General features: G+C 35.3%; 3 protein-coding genes across 3 annotated transcripts; 1 reads left to right on the top strand and 2 right to left on the bottom strand.

Moving 5' to 3' along the window:
• Nucleotides 1–1,229: 1,229 nt before the first annotated feature.
• Nucleotides 1,230–2,165, bottom strand: LOC109436945 (olfactory receptor 51A7). Its single transcript, XM_019715825.3, has one exon. It carries the CDS (start codon nucleotides 2,163–2,165, stop codon nucleotides 1,230–1,232), a length of 936 nt encoding a protein of 311 aa, XP_019571384.2.
• Nucleotides 2,166–15,706: 13,541 nt separating this feature from the next.
• Nucleotides 15,707–16,642, top strand: LOC109436956 (olfactory receptor 51A7-like). The gene has a single exon (XM_019715837.3). The coding sequence runs from the start codon at nucleotides 15,707–15,709 to the stop codon at nucleotides 16,640–16,642; it is 936 nt and encodes a 311-aa protein (XP_019571396.3).
• Nucleotides 16,643–23,691: 7,049 nt separating this feature from the next.
• On the bottom strand, nucleotides 23,692–24,753 carry OR51T1 (olfactory receptor family 51 subfamily T member 1). Its single transcript, XM_019715784.3, has one exon. It carries the CDS (start codon nucleotides 24,751–24,753, stop codon nucleotides 23,692–23,694), a length of 1,062 nt encoding a protein of 353 aa, XP_019571343.3.
• Nucleotides 24,754–24,980: the final 227 nt, after the last annotated feature.

Here is a 24,980-nt window from a genome sequence, read left to right as displayed (position 1 = left end):
AAGAAAGAGAGAGAGAGAGAGAGAGAGAGAGAGAGAGAGAGAGAGAGAGAGAGAGAACGAGCAGTTGATCATGAGATTTTTTTTTCCAGGGGGGCAGGAGGATAACAGAAGCGTCCATGGACTTTGTTCTATGCCCCAATTATAATAGGAGAGAATGAGAATGTTTTAAGTTAGAGGATAACATAACCTGTTTTACTTTTACTAAAGGTAACTGGCTGCAAAGTGGAGAACAAATTGGAGGGTGAGATTGAAGCAAAGGGCCAAACTAGGAAGCTATAAAAAAGTTCTTGCATGAGAGGATGGTGATTAGAGATGAGGATTCTGGCAGATAGATAGAAAGAACAGGAAAAATGATAAATGGTTGGGAGAAAACCTTCGATAGGACTTTATGTCAGGTTGGATATGGAAAATAAAGTGAGATAGTAAACATTGAGGTAAGAATAAATTTGGGTAGGGAGAAGTAATAGGGGAGATAAGTTCTCTGGCTTTTAGCCAAGCAGAGAGCAAAGTTCTGGCAGACAGTGTAGCTTTGAGCCTTGGCGTAGTTATTACAGTAGGAGAGGAGATACCTAAGAGAGTAACCCTCTGCTCTCACCTGAGGTGACTGACATGATACGATCAATAGTCCATCTCACTCAAGCTTCCAGACATGCCATTCTTAAAATTTGATTTACCGTGTTAGGCATTTGTTGTAGAGATTAAATTGTGTCTGTAGTACCTCCTGAATTGAGACATTTAAAGGCTTTTTAAGGTATTCCAAAATCTGCTTCACTCATACAATTCAAAATTATTGCACTTTATTTGTTAAATCATACTCTCAACCAGACTAACATCCTTCATATCTGCTATGTGCCCTGCTAGTCTACTTCTCCTCAATAGTATAATGAGTGTACATTGTATAAATTTAATAAATGCTACTTGAATAATCTCAATCTGTCCAAATTTTATCCATTCTTTAAGGGCTGACTCAAACACAAGTGCTACATAACATCGTGTTTAGTTTCAACTGCTCTTAAAATGTTAATTAAACCTCTGTGAGTCATATATCACCTGATTATATCATCTTTCCCACTGAATATTACATTCCGACTTTATTATAAATTCTGTGCTGCACGACATTTTGCTCTTCTCCCAGTCTCTACTAGATAGTAACCATTGTAGCGCTGAACACATAGTAGGTGCCAATAAATACTTACTGGCAGGAAATTATTACCTCAATATTCAAGTTCTTATCTCCTACCTATGCTAAACAATTTCCTCAAGACCTCTCGGATTTGTCGAGTCTTTACACAATATACAATGGGGTTCATTAAGGGAGGCAACAACAAGAATGTATCTGCAATAAGGATTACAATGAGGGGGCTTTTGTGCTTGGCAAAGCGGTGCATGGCAGCCAGGGTGATGATGGGTACATAGAAAATGAGCACAGCACAGATATGGGAGACACAGGTATTCAGGGCCTTGAATCTCTCTGCCAGAGATGCAATGCTGAGTACGGTCTTCAAGATAAACATGTAAGACAGAACAATTAATGCCAAGTCCAGCATAGTACAGAGAGCGACAAAGAAGCCATAGATAACATTGATCTTGTTGTCAGAGCAGGCCAGCTTCATGGTATCCTGATGAAGACAGTATGAGTGAGAAAGGAGATTCTTCTGACAATATTTTAATCTCTTTAGAGTGAATGGGAATGGAAGCACTAAGAGAATGCTCCTGATGGCTAAGATCAGTCCCATTTTAGCAACTCTTTTGCTAGTGAGAAGAGAACTATATCTCAGGGGATTGTGAATGGCAAGAAAGCGATCCAAAGACATAACTAGAAGTACAGAGGATTCCATGACAGTGAATCCATGGATGAAGAATTCTTGAGCAAAACAGGCATTGGGTGAAATTCCCATGGCGTTGAACAAGAAGATTCTCAGCATAGTAGGGAGGGAGGAAAATGACAGGCCCAGGTCAGAGGTGGCCAACATGGCAAGGAAATAATACATGGGCTCGTGAAGTGAGGGCTCTTTCTTTATGATAAAAAGGATGGTGCTGTTTCCCATGATGGCAACCATGTACATGAGGCAGATGGGAATGGAAATCCAGATGTAGGCATGTTCCAGACCTGGGATTCCAATCAGAAGAAAAAGCTGGACCTCAGAGTTATTGAAAACAGACATCACAAGTGGGAATGTGAGCTCTTTAGCCAGATCTGAAATCACATAAACAAAAAGAAGTCACACTTTTGGATAAAACTCAGTGTTGTGGGGATAAGCAGTTCTTTTACATATTATTCTCAGAAGCATATTTGTATAATATTACTAAAATTCATTTTGCAATATATATCAAAGTCCTTAAACATGTTCATGTTTTCCAACATGGGAATTTCACTTACAACAATTTATCCTAAGGTGGTGATTTTCAAACAATTTTATCCAAATATGAAGGTCATATCAAAGCAGAGCTGCTTGATTGAATCAGTGACAGGCACTCAGCATCTTTCCCCTGCTTTTCCACATGACCTTCAATAGTCCTCTTGTTGACTTCATAACAAGATCCCTGATGTCAAGGAATAAAGTGTAAAAACAATAGTCTAAAAAAATAATCAGAGAATCTTGAAAATATTAACACTACAATAAATGTTAAATAATAGAAAGTAAATTTATAGCCTAATTTAAGTCTTAAACTTATGAGGTAAGTACTGATTATCCACACTTTATATGTGAGCATAAATACTAATAGAGGCTGAATAAATTATGAACATCTGTAAAATATTAATATTGATTATACAATGGTTTCCAGAAGAACTGGAAGAAATGGAAAGCATGGATACACTTTTGGGGGTTATGTATTCTTATTGTCTTAGTGTTTGTACTCCTATGTGAAATGGATAGCTCCTAGCTCAAATGCCTATGGGCCACACTTCAAGTTATCATTTTATTATTTCAAGAGCAAGTGGTGCAGCCATACAGTAGTATGTGTATGTTCATCTTATCTCTCTTGATCAAATTATCTTATATTTTATCTCTGAGCAAATTAGTCAAAGAAATTCTAAGTGAAATAAATCCAAATCACTCCCTTTCTCTTTGTAATGAAAAAATTTTAGATCCATTCAGATATTAAACTAAACCCCGATTTTATTGTGAGGGTTTCTATTAAAGAGTCAACATTTTATTTTCAAAGGTAAAATATGTAATCTTGCAACTTATTGTGAACTTTTTGAGCTTCAGGATATCCCAATGTTGAATAATTGGTAAAAATTACTGGAGAAACACACATATCTAAGATAGCCATCATAAATCCCATGATATATTTAGTAAGCCTGATGAATACATAAATAAATAAATGAAAATTATTAAATTAATAATTTCAATTGCAAATAAAAATGCAAAGATGCAAAAATAAAGAGAGAACAAAAGGCTAGAGTTCACATGAGATGTTAATCTCACTCCAGAACTTTTTTAAAGTTAAAATTGCAAAAGAAGAAAAATTATCAATCATCAATGGAAAATATATGGGGCACCGAAAATTATTGGGCTCCTCTAAAATGATGTTTGCTTGTGAATTGATATTGTATTTTGTAATTGTTTAGAGGATAGCCAAGAAAACCATAATAAACAACAAGCAGAATTGGACCCAAATATTTGGTATTTTCTGGGTACTATCTACACAGATCTGTTTTGTCTGCTTGTAAATGGAGCTGTAGCTGCTAGACTGGGAGCTCCTAAACAATTTGACATGTTTTATTTAACTCCCACCATGGCAGCAAACCTAATGTCAAGCTCAGAGAAAGTATATTTTGGAGATAGTAGATTTTCAAATACCATGAAAATCATTCTGCACATAATCTGTCAGACTGCCTATTTAGCAGATTTTATTCTGTTTTCTCCTCTCCAGGAGTCATAAGTTCTCATTTTCAAAAATACTTAACCCTTATTTCCTTTTTTTTTTTTCCTCTTTGGTAAATGGATATTGACTTAAGTCTTTCAGAGAATATTTCTGTTGTGCATGCATCTTTTATTATGATAATTTCTGCACTGTTTTATAGTGTACTGTTTTTATGCATTCCTACCCAATATAACCTTACCACCACCATATATACCAACCGCTAAATACTGAAAGGTATCGATGGGATTTTATTTATGTTCGTATATGTGCCATCAACATAGTTTCTGAAACATGAAAGGCTCTCAGCAAATGTGCAAAGAGTGAATGTGAGTTGAAAAATGTAAAACAGATCATTTCTTAGTGCCTTCTCCCTTTGTTCTGTGATAGTAACCAAGGAATATTTGGTTACTTATGCTTACTCTGCTCACCAACACTTTCATGGTGAGCTTGATCTTACACAGAGTATGCTTTTGGACATGGAGTCTGATCTCCAGGAAAAATAGCTCAACAGAGCTGTCAATTCAGAAATATTGATATGATAGTTGGTATTTGAAGTCATGAGAATAGATCACCCAGGAAAAATGTAAAAAAGTACAAAATTTAGATTTCAGCTAGAACCTTGAGGCGCAGCAAGATCGTTGAGAACATCTTTCACAAGAATATCCAGAGATCTGGGAGAGTGGGATGTAGTGAGTACCAAAGGAAGAGAATGTTTCAAGAAGGATATTCATTGGATCAAACATTGCCCAGACCTCTTAGAATTCCCATTTTTTTAGTAAGAAATCAGCCCTATTTATGTGGGTTTATTTCTGAGTTTTCTGTGGAAGTCTGTGTGGAGATTCCTTGAAAAATTAAGAATAGAATTACCATATGATCCAGCAATCTCTCTCCTGGGTATGTGCCAAAAAAAAATCTGAAAATATTTATCTGTAAAGATACATATATGCTCTGATGTTTATTGCAGCTTTATCACAATGGCCAAAACATGGACCATTGTGTTCCAAAATGTTCTTCGATAGATAAATGGGTAAAGAAAATATAGTATATATACACAATGGAATACTACTCTGTCATAAGAAAAGATGAAATAGTGCCATTTTCAACAACATGGATGGGTCTTGAGATTATTATGCTAAATGAAATAAATCAGACAGAAAAAGTTGACAACCATATTATTTCACTGATACGTGGGATATAAAACTGAAAGCAACAAAGGGACAAGACAAACAAATAAAGAAACAAAAACTCACAGACACAGACAATAGTTTAGTAGTTACCAGAGGGTACAGGGGGTGGCGGGTGGTAGACGAGGGTAAACAGGGTCAAATATATGGTGATGAAAGGAGAACTGACTCTGGGTGGTGAATACACAATGTGATATATAGGTGGGGTATTACAAAATTGTACACTTGAAACCTATGTAATTTTACTAACCATTGTCACCCCAATAAATTTTAATTAAAAAAAAAAAAGAAATCAGCTCTCAAGTCTCATGCAAAAACATCTGGGTATAAATCTCAGCAAGGCAACTTACCATCTGTGTGAATTTGGGCAAGCTGTTTAGGCTTCTAAGCAAATGCTTACTTTTCTGTTAAATGTTGTAAACAACAATATTGATCTAAAATAGCTATTTTAGACAGTCTGATACAGTCTTTAACATAATGAAGATAATCTGTAAGTACCAGCTGCTAATAATTATTTTGACAAAAATTTCCTAACCATTCTTGCCACACTTCAAGTCCTAGGTTGGCTGAAGAGATTTTATTATTTATTTGTTTGTTTATTTGTTTGTTTATTCAACAATAAGGACTTACTTTCATTTGTCACATCAATATTTGTCATACTGTAAATGGAACCCTAGTAATATCAGAGTCAATAAAATCACTTTTAACCTTCAGACCATGCAATCCCATCCCCCTTTACACACACATTTACACACACACACACACACACACACAAAGGAACCACTTCCTCTTCCTCCCCATAGTAATTACTTCAGGTGTAAACTGTTTAACAAAGCCTTAAATTTAGGTTTCCAAAGAGATTTTTAACTACTTGCACTTACCAAAACTGGATGCTCAATATGGCGCTAAAAGATAAGAGCAAGAACTCTTAATTTTGACCTCCACTTTATCTAGATACTTCTACTCCTATTTCCCTCAGGGTTGTAGACCCTTGGGAGGAATAGAAAAACAGCCTGCTCTCTGTGATCTCTCAGTGGACTTACACAGAAAAAGTTGGGCCTAGTACATTAACTCTTTGGTACCTAGGAACTCCCACCGAAACTAGAGACAAATTATAAAGCAAAATAATTACAAAACCACTCAAGTAAGAGGTGATGCTAGAAATCACATTGGTAGAGGAAGCTTGATATGTGGCACTCACAGAGATTAAGCAATACAGTTAAAAGAGCAGGTTATTTGTAATAAAAATATTTTAGCTTCAGAGCGGCTGGATGGCTCAGTTGATTAGAGAGACAAAGTTGCCGGTTCAATTCTTGCATGGGATGGTGGTCTGTGCCCCCTACAACTAAAGATTGAAAATGACAACTGGACTTGGAGCTGAGTTGTGTCCTCCACAACTAGATTGAAGGACAATGACTTGGAGCTGATGGACCCTGGAAAAACACACTGTTCCCCAATGTTCTGCAATAATATATATATACATATATATATATATATATATATATATATATATATATATATATATATATACGTATATATATATTAGCTTCAATTTGAGGCCATGCCACTTTACTTTTCTTCACCTCAGCTTAACTATCCACAAAATGGAGATAATATACACAAGTATCAAATATTTATGAAAGCCCTTTACAAACTATAAAATGTTTTACAAATAGTTATTCCATTTGTTTATTTATTTAAACTCATTTTTGGCAAATGTCATTAGATAAGCATTGAATAGACATGTTCTGCCACTTGCTGTTAGATTTCCCACCAGATATCCCCAAATTATGTGCCTTCTACATTATATATTGCATTCACTAGAAGCTATTTAAAGGCTATCTTTTGGGTTTCACTCATACGAGGTGTGATTAAAATACCATGAATGGCATTTCACATTCTGCCATAAGAAAAGATGAAATAATGCCATTTGTGACAAAATGGATGGATCTTGAGATTATTATGCTAAGCGAAATAAATCAGACAGAAAAAGTCAAGAACCACATAATTTCACTGATAAGTGAAAGCAACAAAGGAACAAAACAAATAAAGAAACAAAAACTCATAGACACAGACAATAGTTTAGTGGTTACCAGAGAGAAAAGGGGGAGGTTGATGGTAGATGAGGGTTAAATGGTATCAAATACGTGGTGATGGAAGGAGAATTGACTCTGGGTAGTGAACACACAATGTGATATATAGATGATGTATTACAGAATTGTACATTTGAAACCTATGTAACTTTATTAACCATTGTCACCCAAAAAAATTTAATTAAAAAAAATACCATGAATGCTGCTGCCAAGTGCCATCCAACAGAAAGTCAGGGATCTTCATTATAGGAAGTGGCACATTGAATCTTAGTAACAGTGTACGACAAGTTTCAACTAGTTCAGTGTAGTCAGTTGGGAGTGAACTATGGTTGAGAGGTGTGTTTTAAAGTGTACCATAGTACACCTGAAACTAATAAAAAAGTGTTAAAAAAAAGTGTACCATAAATCATGAATCATGAATAACGCAATAACATGAAATGGGCAAATCCTCCATCATGACAATGCTCTGTGTCACACATTGCTTCTGGTATGGCAATTTCTGTCAAATAAAAACAATACAGTGTATCCTCATTCACCTTATTCATCAGATCCGGCACCATGCGACCTCTGGCTCTTCCCCAAAGTCAAAATGACCATGAAAGGTAAACATTTTGCATGGATTCAGAACATCGAGGCAGCCACGACAGCACAACTAAAGATACTCATGAAGCACGTCCAGAACTGCTTCAAAAGTGGCAAAAACAATGGGAAAAGTGTGTTCAAAATGAGTGGAAGTATTTTGGGAGAGATTAATGGGAATGTGTCTTTTATGTAATATATTTTTTAATTTAAACATTCACCATATTTTTTTATTATACTTCGTATCTTTATAATTTTATACAAGTCCTATAGTGGTTTAATTCCTAAATTAAATAATAGTTACTGAAGTTTATGAAGAACAATAAAATTTAATGATAATTTAAGTAAAAAAGAATACATTTGTTTTAGGTTTTTAAAAAATACATATATATTCCTTACTTAAAACAAGAAAATTTGGTCCAAATAATGCAGTCAGATCATACATTAATAATAAACAGAATAATTGATATAATTCAAAAGTATAACAAAAAACACATAACCAGCCTTAAATACAAGACACACATCTTTGTGAACAAGAAGAGGAACAGAAACTCAAAACAATGAGCAGGAATACAAGGTCTGACAATTAAGTTCGCGAATTTGTTGCAATGAGGTTGCTAATATTTTTCGATATCAGAGGGATTATTCATTATGAATTTGTACCATCTGGACAAAAAGTTAACCACGTTTACTATTTGGAAGTGCTGAAAAGGCTGCATGAAAAAGTTAGACGACCTGAACTTTTCGCCAACAATTCATGGCTCTTGCATCACGACAATGCACCAGCTCACACAGCACTGTCTTTGAGGGAGTTTTTAGCCAGTAAACAAATAACTGTATGGAAACACCTTCCCTACTCACCTGATCTGGCCCCCAATGACTTCTTTCTTTACCTGGAGATAAAGGAAATATTGAAAGGAAGACATTTTGATGACATTCAGGTCATAAAGGGTAATAGGACAACAGCTCTGATGGCCATTCCAGAAAAACAGTTCCAAAATTGCTTTGAAGGGTGGACTAGGCACTGACATTGGTGCATAGCTTCCCAAGGGGAGTACTTCAAAGGTGACCATAGTGATATTCAGCAATGCGGTATATAGCGCTTTTTCTAAGATGAGTTCATGAATTTAATTGTCAGACTGGTGTGGGGAGCCATGGTTTCTTGCAGCCCTGAACCTTGCAGACTGGCTCGGTTTCTGCCCCCATAACATTGTCTCTGCCTTATCTGAGAAGCGCCTAACGGCTGCTGAGGAATGTGGTGAAAACGGCCAGTTCCCAGACACAGAAAACTAAGGGCTTTCTAGACAATTAGTAGATTCTGTCTCCTTGAAATATTTACTTTTGTGAGTTTCAGTGACCTTGTATCTTCTATGTCAAAGTAAGGTTGAAGCTGGAAAGATTTACTTTCACTGAGATAATGCATATCTTCTTCGTTTAACTGCACGTACTCAAATTGTATATATTGGTTAGAAATAATAAACTCAGGGCTTCAGCATGACTGAAGACCGGCCGCATTAGCATTTGTGTGTGTCTTTTATTTCATTCCCACTCCCCCATTCAGGTACTGATCGACTCGTGGCGGCTGGCCCGTCACAGACTGGTGTAAACCTACTCATTGTTTGGTTCCATGTTTAGAGACTACAATCAACTATCATCTGATAAATGAGATTAAACACTCTCCATGTGAGATGAAAAATTAGTCTTCTGAAAAATTAGAATGGGCCATTCTGGAGGATATTTTTGGTACGCATCCCATCCTCTTGTGACTAAACATTTTATTACAAGGCTGCCTGACTGCCAACTACCTTTGGATCTTTGTGGGTAGGCTGTGTCTATGCACAGCATTCCAAAGTTCTTGAGAGCAGAAATCCTAAACAGAAAGTCTAAAATAGCTTTAAGCCTCTAACACACACATAAATTTATAAATACCCCAGTTTCTTTATTCCTTAGAAGGGATAACTTTGAGACACATGTTCTAAACAGGCTCCAAAAGTTACCCACTTGCATGAGAACAAAACATTTATTGGCTCCTTTTCTTTCACTATATAACTATTCCATGCCTTAATTTCTTGGGATCAGCTATTTTAAAAAATCAACTTGCTCTCAAATTCTTTTCACAGTTTTGGCTTTCAGAGGATTCAAAATTATATGCAACCAGTTCATAAAGAAGGCTGAAAAGTGAGTGATCAATATTGTTTATAGAAGCCACCAGTTTTAAGTTGTTAATGAAATAAACAGATTCTTTTCCTGCACTTGAATCAAACCACAAGACGGCTATTGTCTAGATTTGTGACAATCAATAAATTGAACAACACCAAGAAGTAACTTTGAACCAAATTGGTAAGACCTAACTCTGGATTAGCATCTTACAGAACTTGTTACAGAAAATTTAAATAGTAACAACAAATCAAGGAGTGAAAATAAACTTGAATTTGGATCTGAATTTAAGTGTTGATAAGAATAAAAAATAATAAACAATTGAGTATGATTTGATCAACTCAAATGAAAGCCAGAAAACAGGGGGAAATAAAAGAAAGTACAATAAACAAAATAGAAGATATGAAATAAAATAACAGAAAGAATTCTAAATAAAGAAATAACCACAGTAAATTTGAATGGATTAAATGCCTTAATTAAAAGGCAGAGAGGTAGGAACTGAACTAAAAACAAAATATATATATATATATATATGCTTTTCCCAAAAGTTACATTAAAATAAAAGCATATGGAAAGAGTGTAAAAAAGGGAAGAAAAATTATTATTAGTCAAATATAAAAGTAAAGAAAAAAGCATCCTAATATCATACAAAGATAATTTAATACAAGCTACACAACTGACAAATAATAGAAAAATAATTTATTTCCATTATATTATGTAAACTTAAATCTACAGCTTTAAAATATATTAAGCAAGTTAAATACCAAATTAGCATGTCACTATGTAGCATTTATACTCCTAGGTATTTACTCAAAGAAATGAACACAATTACTGTGTATACAATTACTTCTATATGAACATTCAGAGCAAATCTTGAATAACAGCCAAAATCTCAAGGCCTCTAGGTAAATATAGGTAAATTTTTTAAAATGTGATAGGTTCTCTGGGCAGTACCACGGAAATGGGCAAGAATAAGTGCCTTACAAAAGGCATGAAAAATGAGCCAAGAAAAAAGTAGTTGATTCATTTTCTAAGAAATATCAGTATGATATGAAAGCACCAGCTATGTTCAAAATAAGAATATTGGGGGAAAAGGTATCACAAGGATTCAAGCAACCAGAATTGAATCTAATGGCTGCAAAGTTCATATTTTTTAAATGAGCCACGCTGATCTATAGAACATTGCATTTAGAAAATTCAAATTAATTATGAGGATGTTCAGGGCAAGACCTTCCTGACCAACTTCCATGAGAATCACAGCAACAAATCCAGAGCAGAGTAAGTACAAGAAAACCAAATCCAGACACATGATAGTCAAGTCCTGAAGAAAAAGAGAGACATATTAAAAGCAGATAGAAGGTATATTTTGAAAATACTGAAAGAAAAACTTGTCAACCTGGAATTTAATATTTGTCAAAATTGTCTTTCAAAAAGAAGACAAAATCTATACATTTACAGATAAATAAAACCTTAGAAAATTCATAGCCATGAGACCGGCACACAATAAAGGAAGTTTTCCAGGCTAAAGTAAAATAAAACAAGATGGAAACTCAGATAAACAAACAAACAAAAAAAAGAATGAAGATGCTAAAAGTGGTGAATATGTGATTATGCATAAAGTATTGTTTTATCTTTTCTTAATTTATGGAAAAGATAATTTATTTTTTGAAGTAAAAGAATTACAATGTATTGAGAGATTCATAACATAGGTAGAAATATATATTTAAAAATAATTGCATACAGGTTAAAATGAGATAAATGGAATTATACTGTTGAAAGTTTCTCACATTGCCTATGGGGAAATATAATATTAATTCATGGTGGACTCTTATAAACTAAGGTTACATACCATAATCCAAGGAGAAATTACAAACAAAAAACAAAAATTAAGCTCAAAAGCCAAGTGTGGAAATAAAATAGAATACTGAAACATACTTGAATTGATTTGATGTAAAGATTCAAAAGAATTAAGTATAGCTATTAATAGAACAGAGAAGAGAAAACAGATGGGACAATGAGGAAACAAAACAATGATGGATAGAAAACAAATATATTAATAATTACATTAAATATAATGGGCTAAAGACCCCAATTATAAAACAGCACTAATCACACTGAATTAAAAAGCATGCTGATTACAAAAGTTGCACATGAAATGTAAAGACACAGATAGGCTGAAAATAAAAGTGTAGGGAAAAAGATATGTCATACATACCAATATATATGGCGAATGTGGCCATATCATTATCAGAGCACATGGAATTTAAAGCAAGCCATATTACCAATAAAAAAGGAGACATTTTGCAAAGATAAAAGAACTCATAACAACTTTAATGCTTATACATGTAATAGAAAACCTTCAAAATACACAAAGAAAATATAACAGAATTAAAAAGAAAAAGACAAATTCATAATCAGATTTGGAGATTCTAGCACTTCCCTGGTTGAACGTTACTTGGTCACATATGTAGATAAAAATCAATTGAACTGGTCATTTCAGATTTCTGCATCTTACTATATGTAAAGTATATATATGTAAAGTATATTTCAATAATAAAGAAAGGTAAAAACATCTTTATTGACGATAAGGAAAACAGGAGAAACAAAGAAATGGCGAACCTACACTAATATATCAGTTAATTTGGAATTAAATGATTTCTTGAGAGCCTCAACTTCTTTTCCTAATCTCTGGGACAGGCTCTCCTTGGTGTGTTCAGGTCTCCAAAATTTATGGAACATCCCTGGCTGAACTTTGTATGGCCATGTGGCAACCAAAGAGTTATAACTATGGTCCTGAACCAGGCCCTCTTCTGGGAATTTCTAGGAAATTGCTCAGGGAAATTCTTTGTTTACAGAGGGTAGCAGAGCTGGATGCATTGGTGTCCCATGAGTGCAAAACTCAGAACACCGCTCAAGGAGTCTGAGATCTATAACTAAAGGTCCAGCGCAACAGATGTGGTACACGGAAGCTGAGAAGCCTGTAGCCTAAATTCATTTCTGTTTCCCACTGTGGTGAAATCGTAAGTGCAATAGGGCCCTAACATAACATTATTTTATAATATGTCTTTGTCTCCTAAAGTATGTCTGAAACATGAGTACTCTAAGAACTGGGACTTAGAGAGGACTATAAATAAGGCTGACCGCATGAAAGTTCCAGAATTTTGATATAGGAAGGGCTTTAAAAAAAAGTTTTAAAAAAGGTTTAATTTTTTTTAAAAAAAAATTGCAGTGAGAGAATGGATGGAGCTTTTTCTTGGAGCTATGTTTGTCTGACAAGTGGAGAATTCAACTTAAATTTGGGGAAGAAGCTATGAAAATTGAAAATGCATTAAATCTCCTTTTAACCACCCATTATGACTATTTACTTCACCTACCCATGATTCATGTTAGAAAACATCCAGTTGTTCATACAGTTAGACAAAATCCTAGATAGGGAATCTGTGTAAGGTAGGGATTGACAAGTAGGAAAACTAGCCTCATGTAAGGCTAATTTTTATCTGCATAGCCAAAGAATCAGAACGCAAACTTTCCAAGTCAGGCCTTGGATAACAGTCTTAGCCTCTAGACTAGAATCACAGAGGAGGAGTTTAGTCTTGGAAGAATGGGCAGATGATATGACATTATGATCTCAAGTTGTAAAAAGAAGAAGTTTGGAATAGAAACCAGGCAATAACCTAGTTATGCCAAATATGCAATTGGAAAGGAAGTACTACAAGGAGGAGTATAGGGTAGTGCAGACAAGTAAATAGCACATCACAGGATCACTGCAGTATTGTACGAGTTAGAAGGCAAGTTATGGTGGAGGTGCATAGACTCTGCTTGGAGTGCTCAGGATGGGAGACTTCAAGGAGCAAGCTGCTCCTGAGTTGACTTAATTAGAATTACCAAGGAGCTTTTATAAAGAAGGAGAAGGAGAAGGAGAAGGAAAGAAGGAGGAGAAGAAGAAGAAGAAGAAGAAGAAGAAGAAGAAGAAGAAGAAGAAGAAGAAGAAGAAGAAGAAGAAGAAGAAGAAGAAGGAGAAGAAGAAGAAGAAGAAGAAGAAGAAGAAAAGAAGAAGGAGGAGAAATGGAGGAAGAGGAGGAGGAGGAGCAGGAGGAGGAGAAGGAGAAGGAAAATTGCCAAAGAGCTAATAACAATCTTAAAGGACCTCTGTGTACTTTCATGCTAGGGATTTTAGAGGTGAAATAGTGGCCATTACCCAGATCATGACATAACCACTGCTTTATCCTTTGGGGAAGGCAGCTCAGTTTCCAAGAAGAGGACTGGTCCTTAATGACAACTCATTAGTGTCTCATTCTGGAGGATCAGCTAGTTGAAAAGCTTGTATTTCTGATTTCTAATAATGTTTGCAAGAGTCCTCTGACAAAGCCTGAGCCTCTCATTTAAATCCTCACTGTTTCTAGGCAAAAGGGGTAGAAACTGATATGCTCTATGTATCTTGGAACCTCACTGTTCCTGATGAATGTATTTCCATAAAGAGAAAACTCTCAAAGGTACATAATTAACTCAGTTACAGAACATCTATTTATCTTATGGTGTCAGAAAAAATAATAGATTCAGATAATGCCAATCTCCCTCATCACCAACATACTATGTCTCTAACATCACCACGCACCATGGCTGGCCTACTGTCCGGTTGACTAAGCCACTGTATGCCTATGATAGTCTAGGTTGGACTATAGAGAAAGTCCAAGAATCCTTTCTTTCCTCCCATGCTCGAGGATGGTGAATACTGCTGTGGATTAGTCATTTTTAAGGACATTCTATCTGCTTCCATATAAAAACATGGGATTTTTCACTGTACTATAAGAGAGGGTTAACAGTCAAGCACACAAAACCTGTTTTCTGTCCTTCCTTTGTAATGCTATGGAGATCTTGTGAGTAAAATCACTTTTAGAAGCTCCAGGCTTGGTCTGAAAATTTCTTGGAGCAAAAAGTTCTAGCAATTGGAGGAACCACTTATCATCAACTCTCTTAAAATCTAATTCCTGCAGTTTCCTTCTTTTTTTTTTTTTTTTTAGATTCTCGGCTCAAAGGGACCAAGGAAAAAGAGTTATCCTGTAGTTCAGCCTGACTGTTTAAAACTTTTCATTGGCTTGGGGTTAGGGAGGGGCAAAGCCTAGTAGTAAAGGAGGAATTTATTTGCAAGTCACTGATCTTTATGTGGGTATTTTTCTGTGAACTTTATAGAGAACTGTGATTGATCAAGATAAAATCTACATTTCTGTCTTTCTTTGTCAATTAACATTATCTGAGTCTATTAGCAATTGTCTGTTTAGAAGAAATACCTTATTCTTTTTTTATTTTTTATTATTAATTTCAGGTATACAAAACAACATAATGATTAGACATTTACTCAACTCACAAAGGGATAATCTCAACAAGTCTACTACCCTTCTGTCTAACATCATACATAGCTATTACAATACCATTGACTATATTACTTATTTACATCCCATGAAAATACATATACATATGTTTATATATACATGTATATATGTGTGTGTATATACACGTATATATATGTATATATGTGTATATATGTGTGTGTGTATATACACACACATATGTATATATAAGTAAGTACACATATATATATATATATATAATTTTAATTATAGTTGACATTCATTATTTTATATTAGTTTCAGGTATACAGCACAGTGGGTAGGCAAGAAATACTTGTATTCCTTAATATGAGAAATCTCTCAAAATTGTATTTTCTTTATGTCTCAGACAAAAGTGCTGAAAGGAGGGAGATGAGCATAATAGATCTATGTTAAAAGTGTCTGGGAATAAATACTTTCCAGCTGATTCATCATGCACACTGCCAATTCCTCTAAAATTGAGATCACCACCTTCATTCTGATTGGAATCCCAGGACTGGAGCATGTTCATGAATGGATCTCAATTCCCATCTGCCTCATGTACCTGGTGGCCATCCTCGGCAATTGCACCATCCTCTTTGTGATCAGGACAGAACCCTCACTCCATGCGCCTATGTATTATTTCCTTTCCATGTTGGCTATCTCTGACCTGGGCCTGTCCCTCTCATCCCTCCCCACTATGCTGAGGACCTTTGTTTTCAATGCTACAGGAATTTCTCCAAATGCCTGCTTTGCTCAAGAATTCTTTATCCATGGATTCACAGATATGGAGTCCTCGGTGCTCCTGGTCATGTCCTTTGACCGCTTTTTGGCCATACGAAACCCTCTGAGATACAACTCTATCCTCACCAATGCCAGAGTTACCAAGATATGCCTGGTGTTTTTCATTAAAAGCATGGTCTTAATGCTCCCATTTCCTTTCACTCTCAAAAGTTTGACATATTGTAAGAAAAGCCAACTTTCTCACTCCTATTGTCTCCATCAGGATGTCATGAACTTAGCTTGCTCTGACAACACAGTTGACTTTTTCTATGGTTTCTTTGTTGCCCTCTGTATGATGTCAGACAGTGTATTCATTGCACTGTCCTACGTATTCATCCTAAAGACCGTGATGGGAATTGGATCCCATAAGGAGCGTCTCAAGGCCCTCAACACCTGTGTCTCCCACATCTGTGCTGTGCTCATCTTCTACATGCCCATCATTGCTTTGGCCTTTATGCACCGCTTCGGCAATCACAAATCCCCAAGTACCATGATCCTCATTGCTGACATTTTCTTGCTAGTGCCACCTCTGATGAACCCCATTGTATACTGTGTGAAAACACGGCAGATTCGTAAGAAGCTTCTGGGGAAATTTGGTCTAAAATAAAGGGATGAGAATAAGTGAGGCAGAGTCAGCCAGGATTAGAGAATAGTTATACTGTTTACAACACAGGGAAGTAAAGATTGTGCCCCCTTATAGAGACTGAATATTAAAGGACCTGGAAGCTAAAGGATATTACCCCCATCCAGTTCCTGATTTTCTTTCAGGCAGCCTTCAGAAATATTGTATTTGTTGAGAGGTCTTCAGTCAATTTCATGTAAATTCTTGATTTCCCATTTAAGTGAAAGGAGTCTATTGTTTGCTCTTTTTTAAATAATCAAATAAGGATAACCAGTGATTCTCTTTAGCATTCCCCTAGCCTTGAATTATGATAATAAACTCTTTTATAAAATTCTTTAAGGCAGACCATATTTTTTATCTATATTACAACAAGATTCCAAGAACTTATAGTTACTAAAAGGAGAACAGATATTCTGTTATTGGAAAGAAATGGAAAAGCTAATAGTACAGTGATTTTTAAAGCATTGATGTTCTTAACTATTCTAAAATATATATTCTAAAATAATGGCTTTCATGCTTGTGTAGGCACTTGGTATTTTGAACTATGATATAGTCAATTGCATTAAACAAACTAGAAATATTTTCAAACTAGCAGAAAATAGGACCATATATTAAACAATATAAAATAATATATATGCATATATGTTCCATTTTAAAAAAGATAAATAGCAAACTAAAGGTGATTGGCTATCTCAAATTATGAGGTGTAATCAAAACATAGTGAATGTTTAAACAAAAAAACTGTGTTACAGTAAAAGACACATTGCCATTAATCCCCCTCAAAATACTTCCCTTTGCTTTGAACACACTTATCTTATTATTCTTGCCACTTCCTGAAACAGTTCTGGAAATCATCTTTCATGAGTGTCTTTAGTAGTTCTGTTGTGGAGGCCTCGATGTCTGGAATCGATTAAAAATATTTTCCTTTCATGGTCATTTTGACTTTGGGGAAGAGCCAGAAGTCCCATGATGCAAGATCCCATGAATAAAATGGGTGAGGACACACTGTAATGTTTTTATTTGATGGAAATTGCCATACCAGAAGTAATGTGTGACATGGAGAGGTGTCATAATAGAGGATGAAATAAAGACACTCACAAAAGAGGACTTCCAGAACTGCTTCAGAAAGTGGCAAGAACAATGGGATAAATGTGCTTGAACAAGGGGGATTATTTTGAGGGGGATTAATGGCAATGCGTCTTTTACTGTAACAATTTTTTTTTTAATTTAAACATTCACCATAGTTGGTTTTTGGGGTTTTTTTTTTGTGTGTGTATGTGTGTAAATTAAACTTTTTATTTTGAGATAATTGTAGATTCCCATGCAGTTGTAAGAATACAGAGGGGTCCCGTGTGCCCTTCACCCAGTTTTCCCCAATGGTAATGCCGTATAAAGCTATAGTGAAATATCACAGCCAGGACATTGACATTGATGTCGTCAGGGTACAGAACATTTCCATCATCACAAAGATCCCTCACTTGCTTTTCTATAGCGACGCCCACTTCCCTACCTGCCAAGCTCCTTCTGATCCCCTAGCAACTACTAATTCTTCATTTCTAATTTTGTCATTTCAAGATGGTTCTACAGGTGGAATCACACAGTGTGTAACATTTTGGGACTGGCTTTTTTTCACTCAGCATAATTTATTGGATGTTCATCCAGATTGTTGGGTGTATCATAGTTTGTTCCTTCTTTATAGCTGAATAATATTCCAAGTAGGAATATTATGAGTCTGACTTCTTTAGTTCAGTATAACACCTTTGCAATTCATCTAAGTTATCCCATTGTTCAGTAATTTATTCCTTTTTATTGCTGAGTAGGATTCCTTTATGAAAAACATTCACTGTAGTTTTTTATCACACCTCGTATTTTCTGTAAAATACATTTGTTTCTTGTTCATCTGTTATTTGTGAGTACTTCATAGTAGACAAACATATGAAACATAAAATTTAGAATAAGTCAACCAACGCTTAAAAACTTTGTCCTGTGAATTGGGAGAAAACTACTAGTAACAAACTTCAGTGTTTTATTGTCTGAGGTGAACTCACAAGTAATTAATATTATTTGTTTCAAAAAACCATTTTGAAGAAGTTGTTCTCTGATGAACAAATATTCGTATACATTTTGTGCCCTCAGGTGAGTTTAACTGAGTTCTTATTGTTCAATAGCTGACCCTGTCTAGAACCCATAGCCTAATCAAGGAAGGGAGGGACAATCTTTCATGCTATAATTATTAGTTCACATGTCTGTCTCTCCTACTTGAATTTTGTTTTCTCAAAAGAACTGTACACATCAAATTTGTTGGCAATCTCCAGTACTTGCGCAGTGTATATAAATTATATCTGGATAGTAGTCTGACACATTTCTTAACTTGTTTGGGAAAAAGTCACAACAGCAACAAAAAAGCCTTTAAAAACTCAGACTACGATGATAAATTACAAGTACAAAGAATGTCTGGAATCATAGAAAACCTATTGCCAAATTCAGTAAGGAATAACTGTAAATTATAAGTCAAAGAAGCTGCCCTGAAAAACAGGTCATGTCCTGTTTAAGCACAAGAAAAAGGAAACAGGTTGACCAAAAGAAACATGGAAGAATACTTATCCTCCTTTTAGTATTTGCCCTCAACTCACAAATTCAAATCTTTACAAGACAAAAATGTCCCAAGTCATAAGATGTGAATAAATGTTGTTTCTGGATCAGAAGAGTAAATAGACTAAAATTTGTATGTTTTACTCAATTATAATACAGGTTTAATGCATTTCCAATCAAGCTTCCAGTAACATTTCATTGAGAATTTACCAAAGTAATTCTAAAAATAGATTTATAAGCGTAAACTGGAGAACATAAGATAAAAATATACAGGAATTGTAATGAAATTTCATGTGATAATGACATTTATTAAACAGTTATAAAGTTGTGTGTAGTTTGCTCAAGAAATCAATGGGAAGAACAAAGAAATAGAATAAACACACAGCAATGTACCATACATAATATGAAAATTATATATAATTAAGGAATATCAGAACATCAATGAAAACTGATTATTTAAATAATAGTGTTAGAAAAAAATTACAATCTATTTATAAAACCATATTTGTGTGATCTCTTATCACACACAAAAACAAAAATAAATTAAGAATTAAGTACAAAGATAATTTTAAAATTCACTTAAACATAACTAAATAAATTATCTCTGGATGGGAACAATTTCCTAAGGAAATAACAAAAATGGAAAAGTGTTGTGAGTTTTTATTGAAAAACAATTAGGTATACAAATAACATTTAAATAGTTGTAATTTAGAAGATAATAACATAGAATATGTTCATTGGGCTGTAAATTTGCCTGTATTAATTCCACTAACTTTTGCAAGAATGTAGGAAAGTAGATTTTATTACTTCTCCCTATTTTGTGAGTTAAGAAGTGAAAGCTTTGAGAAGTTAACCAACATTTCTAAGGACACAGAAATATAGTGTTAGGAGCTTGAGTTTAAATCTAGAGCCTACAACCTCATCCACTACACTAGCCTGTCATTTTTTTGTCTCCTTCGAAATTTAATAATTTACATTCTAGAGATCTAAGAACATAATCATAGGTGTGATCAAATATGTATTTATAAGAACGTATATCAAGTTTTATTTTCTATGATAAAAATACTGTAAACTACTGAAATGTTAAATAATAGGAAATGGTAACATCAACCATATAATATCAAATATTATCAAATAATATCAAATATTATTTACTTAGGCAACACAGCATCAACCACTGAGTGGTATTTACTAAGCACTGCATTAGATGTTAAGGATTAAATGAAACAAAAAACATAGGCCTACTACCAAGGAGCTTACAGTTGGCGGTGGGGAAAAGAAGTGAATAAATAATTAAATTTGCTGAGTAAAGTATGGTAAGTTTAAGAGCACATATAAGAAAGCACAAATAAATGAATAGCAAGTTGCATATTTTAGTGGAGAATGAAAGGAAAGCTTCCTGGAGGAAGTAAAGTCTAATATAAAATACGATTTAATAAAAACAATGAATAATATCAACATAAATAAGATGTACATTTGACTACACACTATTATCCTAGTCTATAAATATGTATGTGTGTGTGGACATATGTTGGCTTACTAAAAAAAGATTATGTCATATATCATATAATCTCTTATTAATAGGATTAGGAATGATTTTTATCTTTTTAATACTTTTCTAAATTTCTCAATACAATCACAAGATTTTAATAATATACAGTGTATGTGTGTTTAACTATACAGGTATATATGTGTGTCATAATCAGAACAACCTCCAAATATATTAAATCCATACATTCCTTGAACTAACAAAAAAGCACAAATTCTTGTCCTATTAACAGTTACTATAGGGATGAAGTACACTGATGAAAATGTCTTTGTATTGAACAGTTGAGTGCATTTTGAGCCAGATATGAAAAGTATTTTTAGAGTAATAAAAGATGAACATACACACGGCTGACTGCCTTATATAATGCCCATCATAAAACTGGAAGAATGATTACACATACCTATAATTGTTTATAACTCTTTGAATTCAAAATTTTTCATACCTTTACAAGACCCTACAACCCTGAGGCATTACCCTGTATTCAAGCACAGCTATATTTCTGAAGTGAAATGTGTGAGTATTCACTCAATGTGGAATAAATAATGACCATAAATATAGTCACATTAGGTCGTGTAGCTTTTGCTGCCAATCAGTTTTGGCACCAAACTTATGAAAAAAAATTTTAAGTTCTTTTCCAGATGTTTTCCAATTTATGAATTGTGAATAAAGTTGTTGATCTAAAAAAGAAAAGAAAAGGAAGAAAACGTTTAGAAAAGTCTTCCAAAGAAACAATTAAAGAGCCATTGATATTACTAAGAACTGATGAGGAAAAGTTTGGCTGGTTAGATTACTGTGTGGTGTGAGATGTCTGCTCTGCCACAGGTTGATTTCAGGTTCAGAGTTTCTGATATACTGTGATGCTTTCAACGGGAAATTGTCTCTTCTTTCCAGTTTCGTAGTTCATCTCCACTGGCCTTTCTTAGCTGCTGTATAATCTCTCCTCCCTCTCTAGGCACAGCAATGTCTGGGCTCAAAAACATGAATACTGAGAACTATTGTTTGGCATTTTACATCATCCCCTAAAATCTTCTGAGAGTTCCATGTCACCTCGTCTAGCACTTCTGACATGCTCAGTTCTGTGACAGTTCTCTTTGCCCATCCCCATACCTCTAATCTTAGCTAAATCACATATCTAAAATCCTTATCTAAATTCATAAATTCTCTTAAATCTCTTCTGGTTGTTTTATTCTAGGCTTACTAACAGACTGACTGACTAACAAGAAGGCTTCTATCCTTAATCCTTGTTCTGGAACAAGGTATCTAGAAACTAGATGCATCTTGGGACTAAAACTTTTGCATAGTAATTGTATTTTATCCTGTTGAAGGAGATAGAACTAAAGACATATCTATTTGTCCATAACATGAGAATGGAAAATTGAAGTTTGAAATGCTGAACTGTGGTATAATGGAATACAAAGACTTATCACGAAGTGCATAAGGCCAAGAGACATTCTGGCTGCAATGCTGGCCTTAGAGTCTGAAAAACTGAATTTTGTTTCCAAACTGCACTATTTTCTGGATGACCCCACACTGGTTATTCTCCACTTAAAATACTGGCTTCTGCCACACATTCTTGTATGTGGGACACAACCAAGGAGATATCAAAGGTACCTGAATATGCTGTATAAAAGGGAAATCATACAAATAACTTTAGCTAGAAAAAACATGTGGATATTGTTGTTAATGATTAGAAAAAAGGGGGTTGGGATTTGGGCAAAACAGAGTCACAAAGTTGTCAGTGCTTGAGTTGAACAGAAAACTGAAGCAAGCAAACCAGAGTTTGGGAGTGGTAGTCCCCATCTGCCAGGAGTAGGAAGTTGATGTAGGGGGGCAGAGACAGGTAGCTCAGATCAGCCTATCGGTTTGGTCCACTGTGCTCAGTCAGAATTATCCTGAATGGAACAAAAGTTTCATAATTCCGTGTGTGAAAGACAAGTTAGGAGCATTCTCCCTACATCCTATCAATCCTTTACTGAGGTTACTTCTCCACAAAACAAATATTATTGATAAAGGTCATCCAAAGATTTTCTATGAAAGCATCAAGGTTGCTGTGCCATTCTATACTGACAAATATACCAAAAGGTCAAGGAACCTAACAGCAAGGGAGAAAATGAACAATTCAAGAAACCAGGGCAAATAGAAAAAAGGTGCAGTCCTGAGGCAGCGTAGACACTGAAGAGGGATTGAGAAATCAGAATCAGAGCTGTACTAGACTGTGTAGGCAATAGAAAAAATAATAAGGCAACATGTCATTTTTATATATTGGACTCATTGGAATATAACAAATCGCAATTGTTACTGTGAAAGTTTCACTTTTACTAAGGAAAAAAGGGATTAAAGAAAAGATAGATGTTCAGTGAGTGCATTTGTAAGGACATGGGGCTCTCTAGAAGTGACTCTAGGAACAGAAATCAGTGTGTAAGAATTTCCTAGAATTTTAAGTTACGAATTTCTATCTGCGTGCCTTTCTGCATATCTGTAACTTTTCCATTTACCAGCTCAAGGAAAAACCTCCATTGCCTCCTAGGACATTTAACCACAGAAATAAGTGATTTTGTTCAGCTGAATGTAAAAATAAAATTATTGCCATTTATTTTTTGTCTGTCTAAGAATTACCATTTTTAAGCAGATGATCAAATAGTTTAACTGGAATACAATGATATTATTGTGTTTTTAATGTGCACAGGAGTCCATGTAATTGTTTTAAATGTTTGAAGAACGTATACCAAAGTAATTTGGCTTTGAATTACAGTGTTTTCTTTTTAAACTTTTGATAAGATTAGTGGAAAATTATTCTCTTCTTTCTGCACCTATGATCCAATTGAAACTGCCTCAGTAACAAAAATGCCTGAGGATGAGATGGTCCCAAACCCCTTTCCTACTTAAATTTAATTTATGTACTAGCAATTTCTCCCCTTGAGTCCCACCCTCCTCTATGTCTCCTCACATTGGGACCCTGTGAACCTTTAGACTGGAGCAGCTGGAGCATAGCCTGGCGAATGGTCTTGGTCTTCAAGCTGTAAATGATAGGGTTCAGTACAGGTGGTAAGAGCAAATAAACATTGGCCAGAATGCTGCAGACTACCCTGGAGGTGGAGTTCAGGAGGCGGTGTGTAATGGATAAGCTGATCATTGGAACGTAAAAAATAGTGACAGCACAGAGATGACAGACACAAGTGCTAAAAGCTTTTTGCTGCTTCTTAGGGGCCACAGTGCTCAAGACAGTACGGAGAATTAGGACATAGGAGAAAAGTATGAACAATAAGTCAGTGCCAGTCAGGTAGAGCTGAAGAAACATGCCCAAAAAGCTGCTGATCCAGGGGTTGGAATATGAGTATTTGATCACATCTGGGTGGTAGCAAAATGGGTGGGAAAGTTCCTGGCCCCCGTGGAAAGATGTACTCTTCAAAGCTAGAAACATGGAAAAAATGAAAATGCCTTGTCGTATACCGATGACCAGTCCAATTACCATGATCATCGTGCCTGTGAGGACAGTGGCGTACTTCAGTGGGTTACAGATGGCCATGAAGCGGTCAAAGGCCATGGCTACCAGCACCGAGGACTCCAGGAAGGAGAAGGTATGTACAAAGGCCATTTGAATGAAGCACGCTTTAAAGCTGATCTCCCGGGAATGAAACCAGAGAACCCCAAGCACAGTAGGGAGGGTTGAGATGGTCAGACATAAATCAACAACTGACAGCATGGAGAGGAAATAGTACATGGGCTTGTGGAGACTCTGCTCCACAATGATGACAAACAGGATCATGCTGTTTCCCAAGAGGGCAATAGTATAGAGACAGCAGACAGGGATAGAGATCCAGACATGAACCAGTTCCAGCCCAGGGAATGCAGTGAGGAAGAAGGTCAAGGAGGAGGATGTGGTGTTATTGAAAATTACCATGGCGGGTTGAGGACACACCTTGAAAAGAGAGACAAAAATGAGAATGTTGGTCATGTTGGTCAGGCTTTTTTCAAACCCTGACACTTTTACAAACTCTTCCCAAATTACACAATTGTTTCACTTTATTCAAAACCCCCAATCTAATCATGGCACCTATCACATAATTCCACAGTATCTTGAATTTTTCTTGTCAGAAGCTGGCCTCATTTTTTTCCCTCTACCCTGTCCTAATTATAACCATCCATCTCTCTAAACTCATCTTCACCCTACTGCCCAGAGCC

This window comes from Rhinolophus sinicus, chromosome 14, assembly GCF_057876585.1.
Source record: "Rhinolophus sinicus isolate RSI-liver-muscle chromosome 14, RSI-T2T, whole genome shotgun sequence".
In the NCBI taxonomy this organism is placed as follows: domain Eukaryota; kingdom Metazoa; phylum Chordata; class Mammalia; order Chiroptera; family Rhinolophidae; genus Rhinolophus; species Rhinolophus sinicus.
Note: the sequence above shows the minus strand (reverse complement) of the source record. Positions and strands in the feature narration are given on the sequence as shown.

Coding starts and splice junctions, on each gene's coding strand:
- LOC109436945 (XM_019715825.3), bottom strand. CDS start 2,165: ATGTCTGTTTTCAATAACTCTGAGGTCCAGCTTTTTCTTCTGATTGGA.
- LOC109436956 (XM_019715837.3), top strand. CDS start 15,707: ATGCACACTGCCAATTCCTCTAAAATTGAGATCACCACCTTCATTCTG.
- OR51T1 (XM_019715784.3), bottom strand. CDS start 24,753: ATGACCAACATTCTCATTTTTGTCTCTCTTTTCAAGGTGTGTCCTCAA.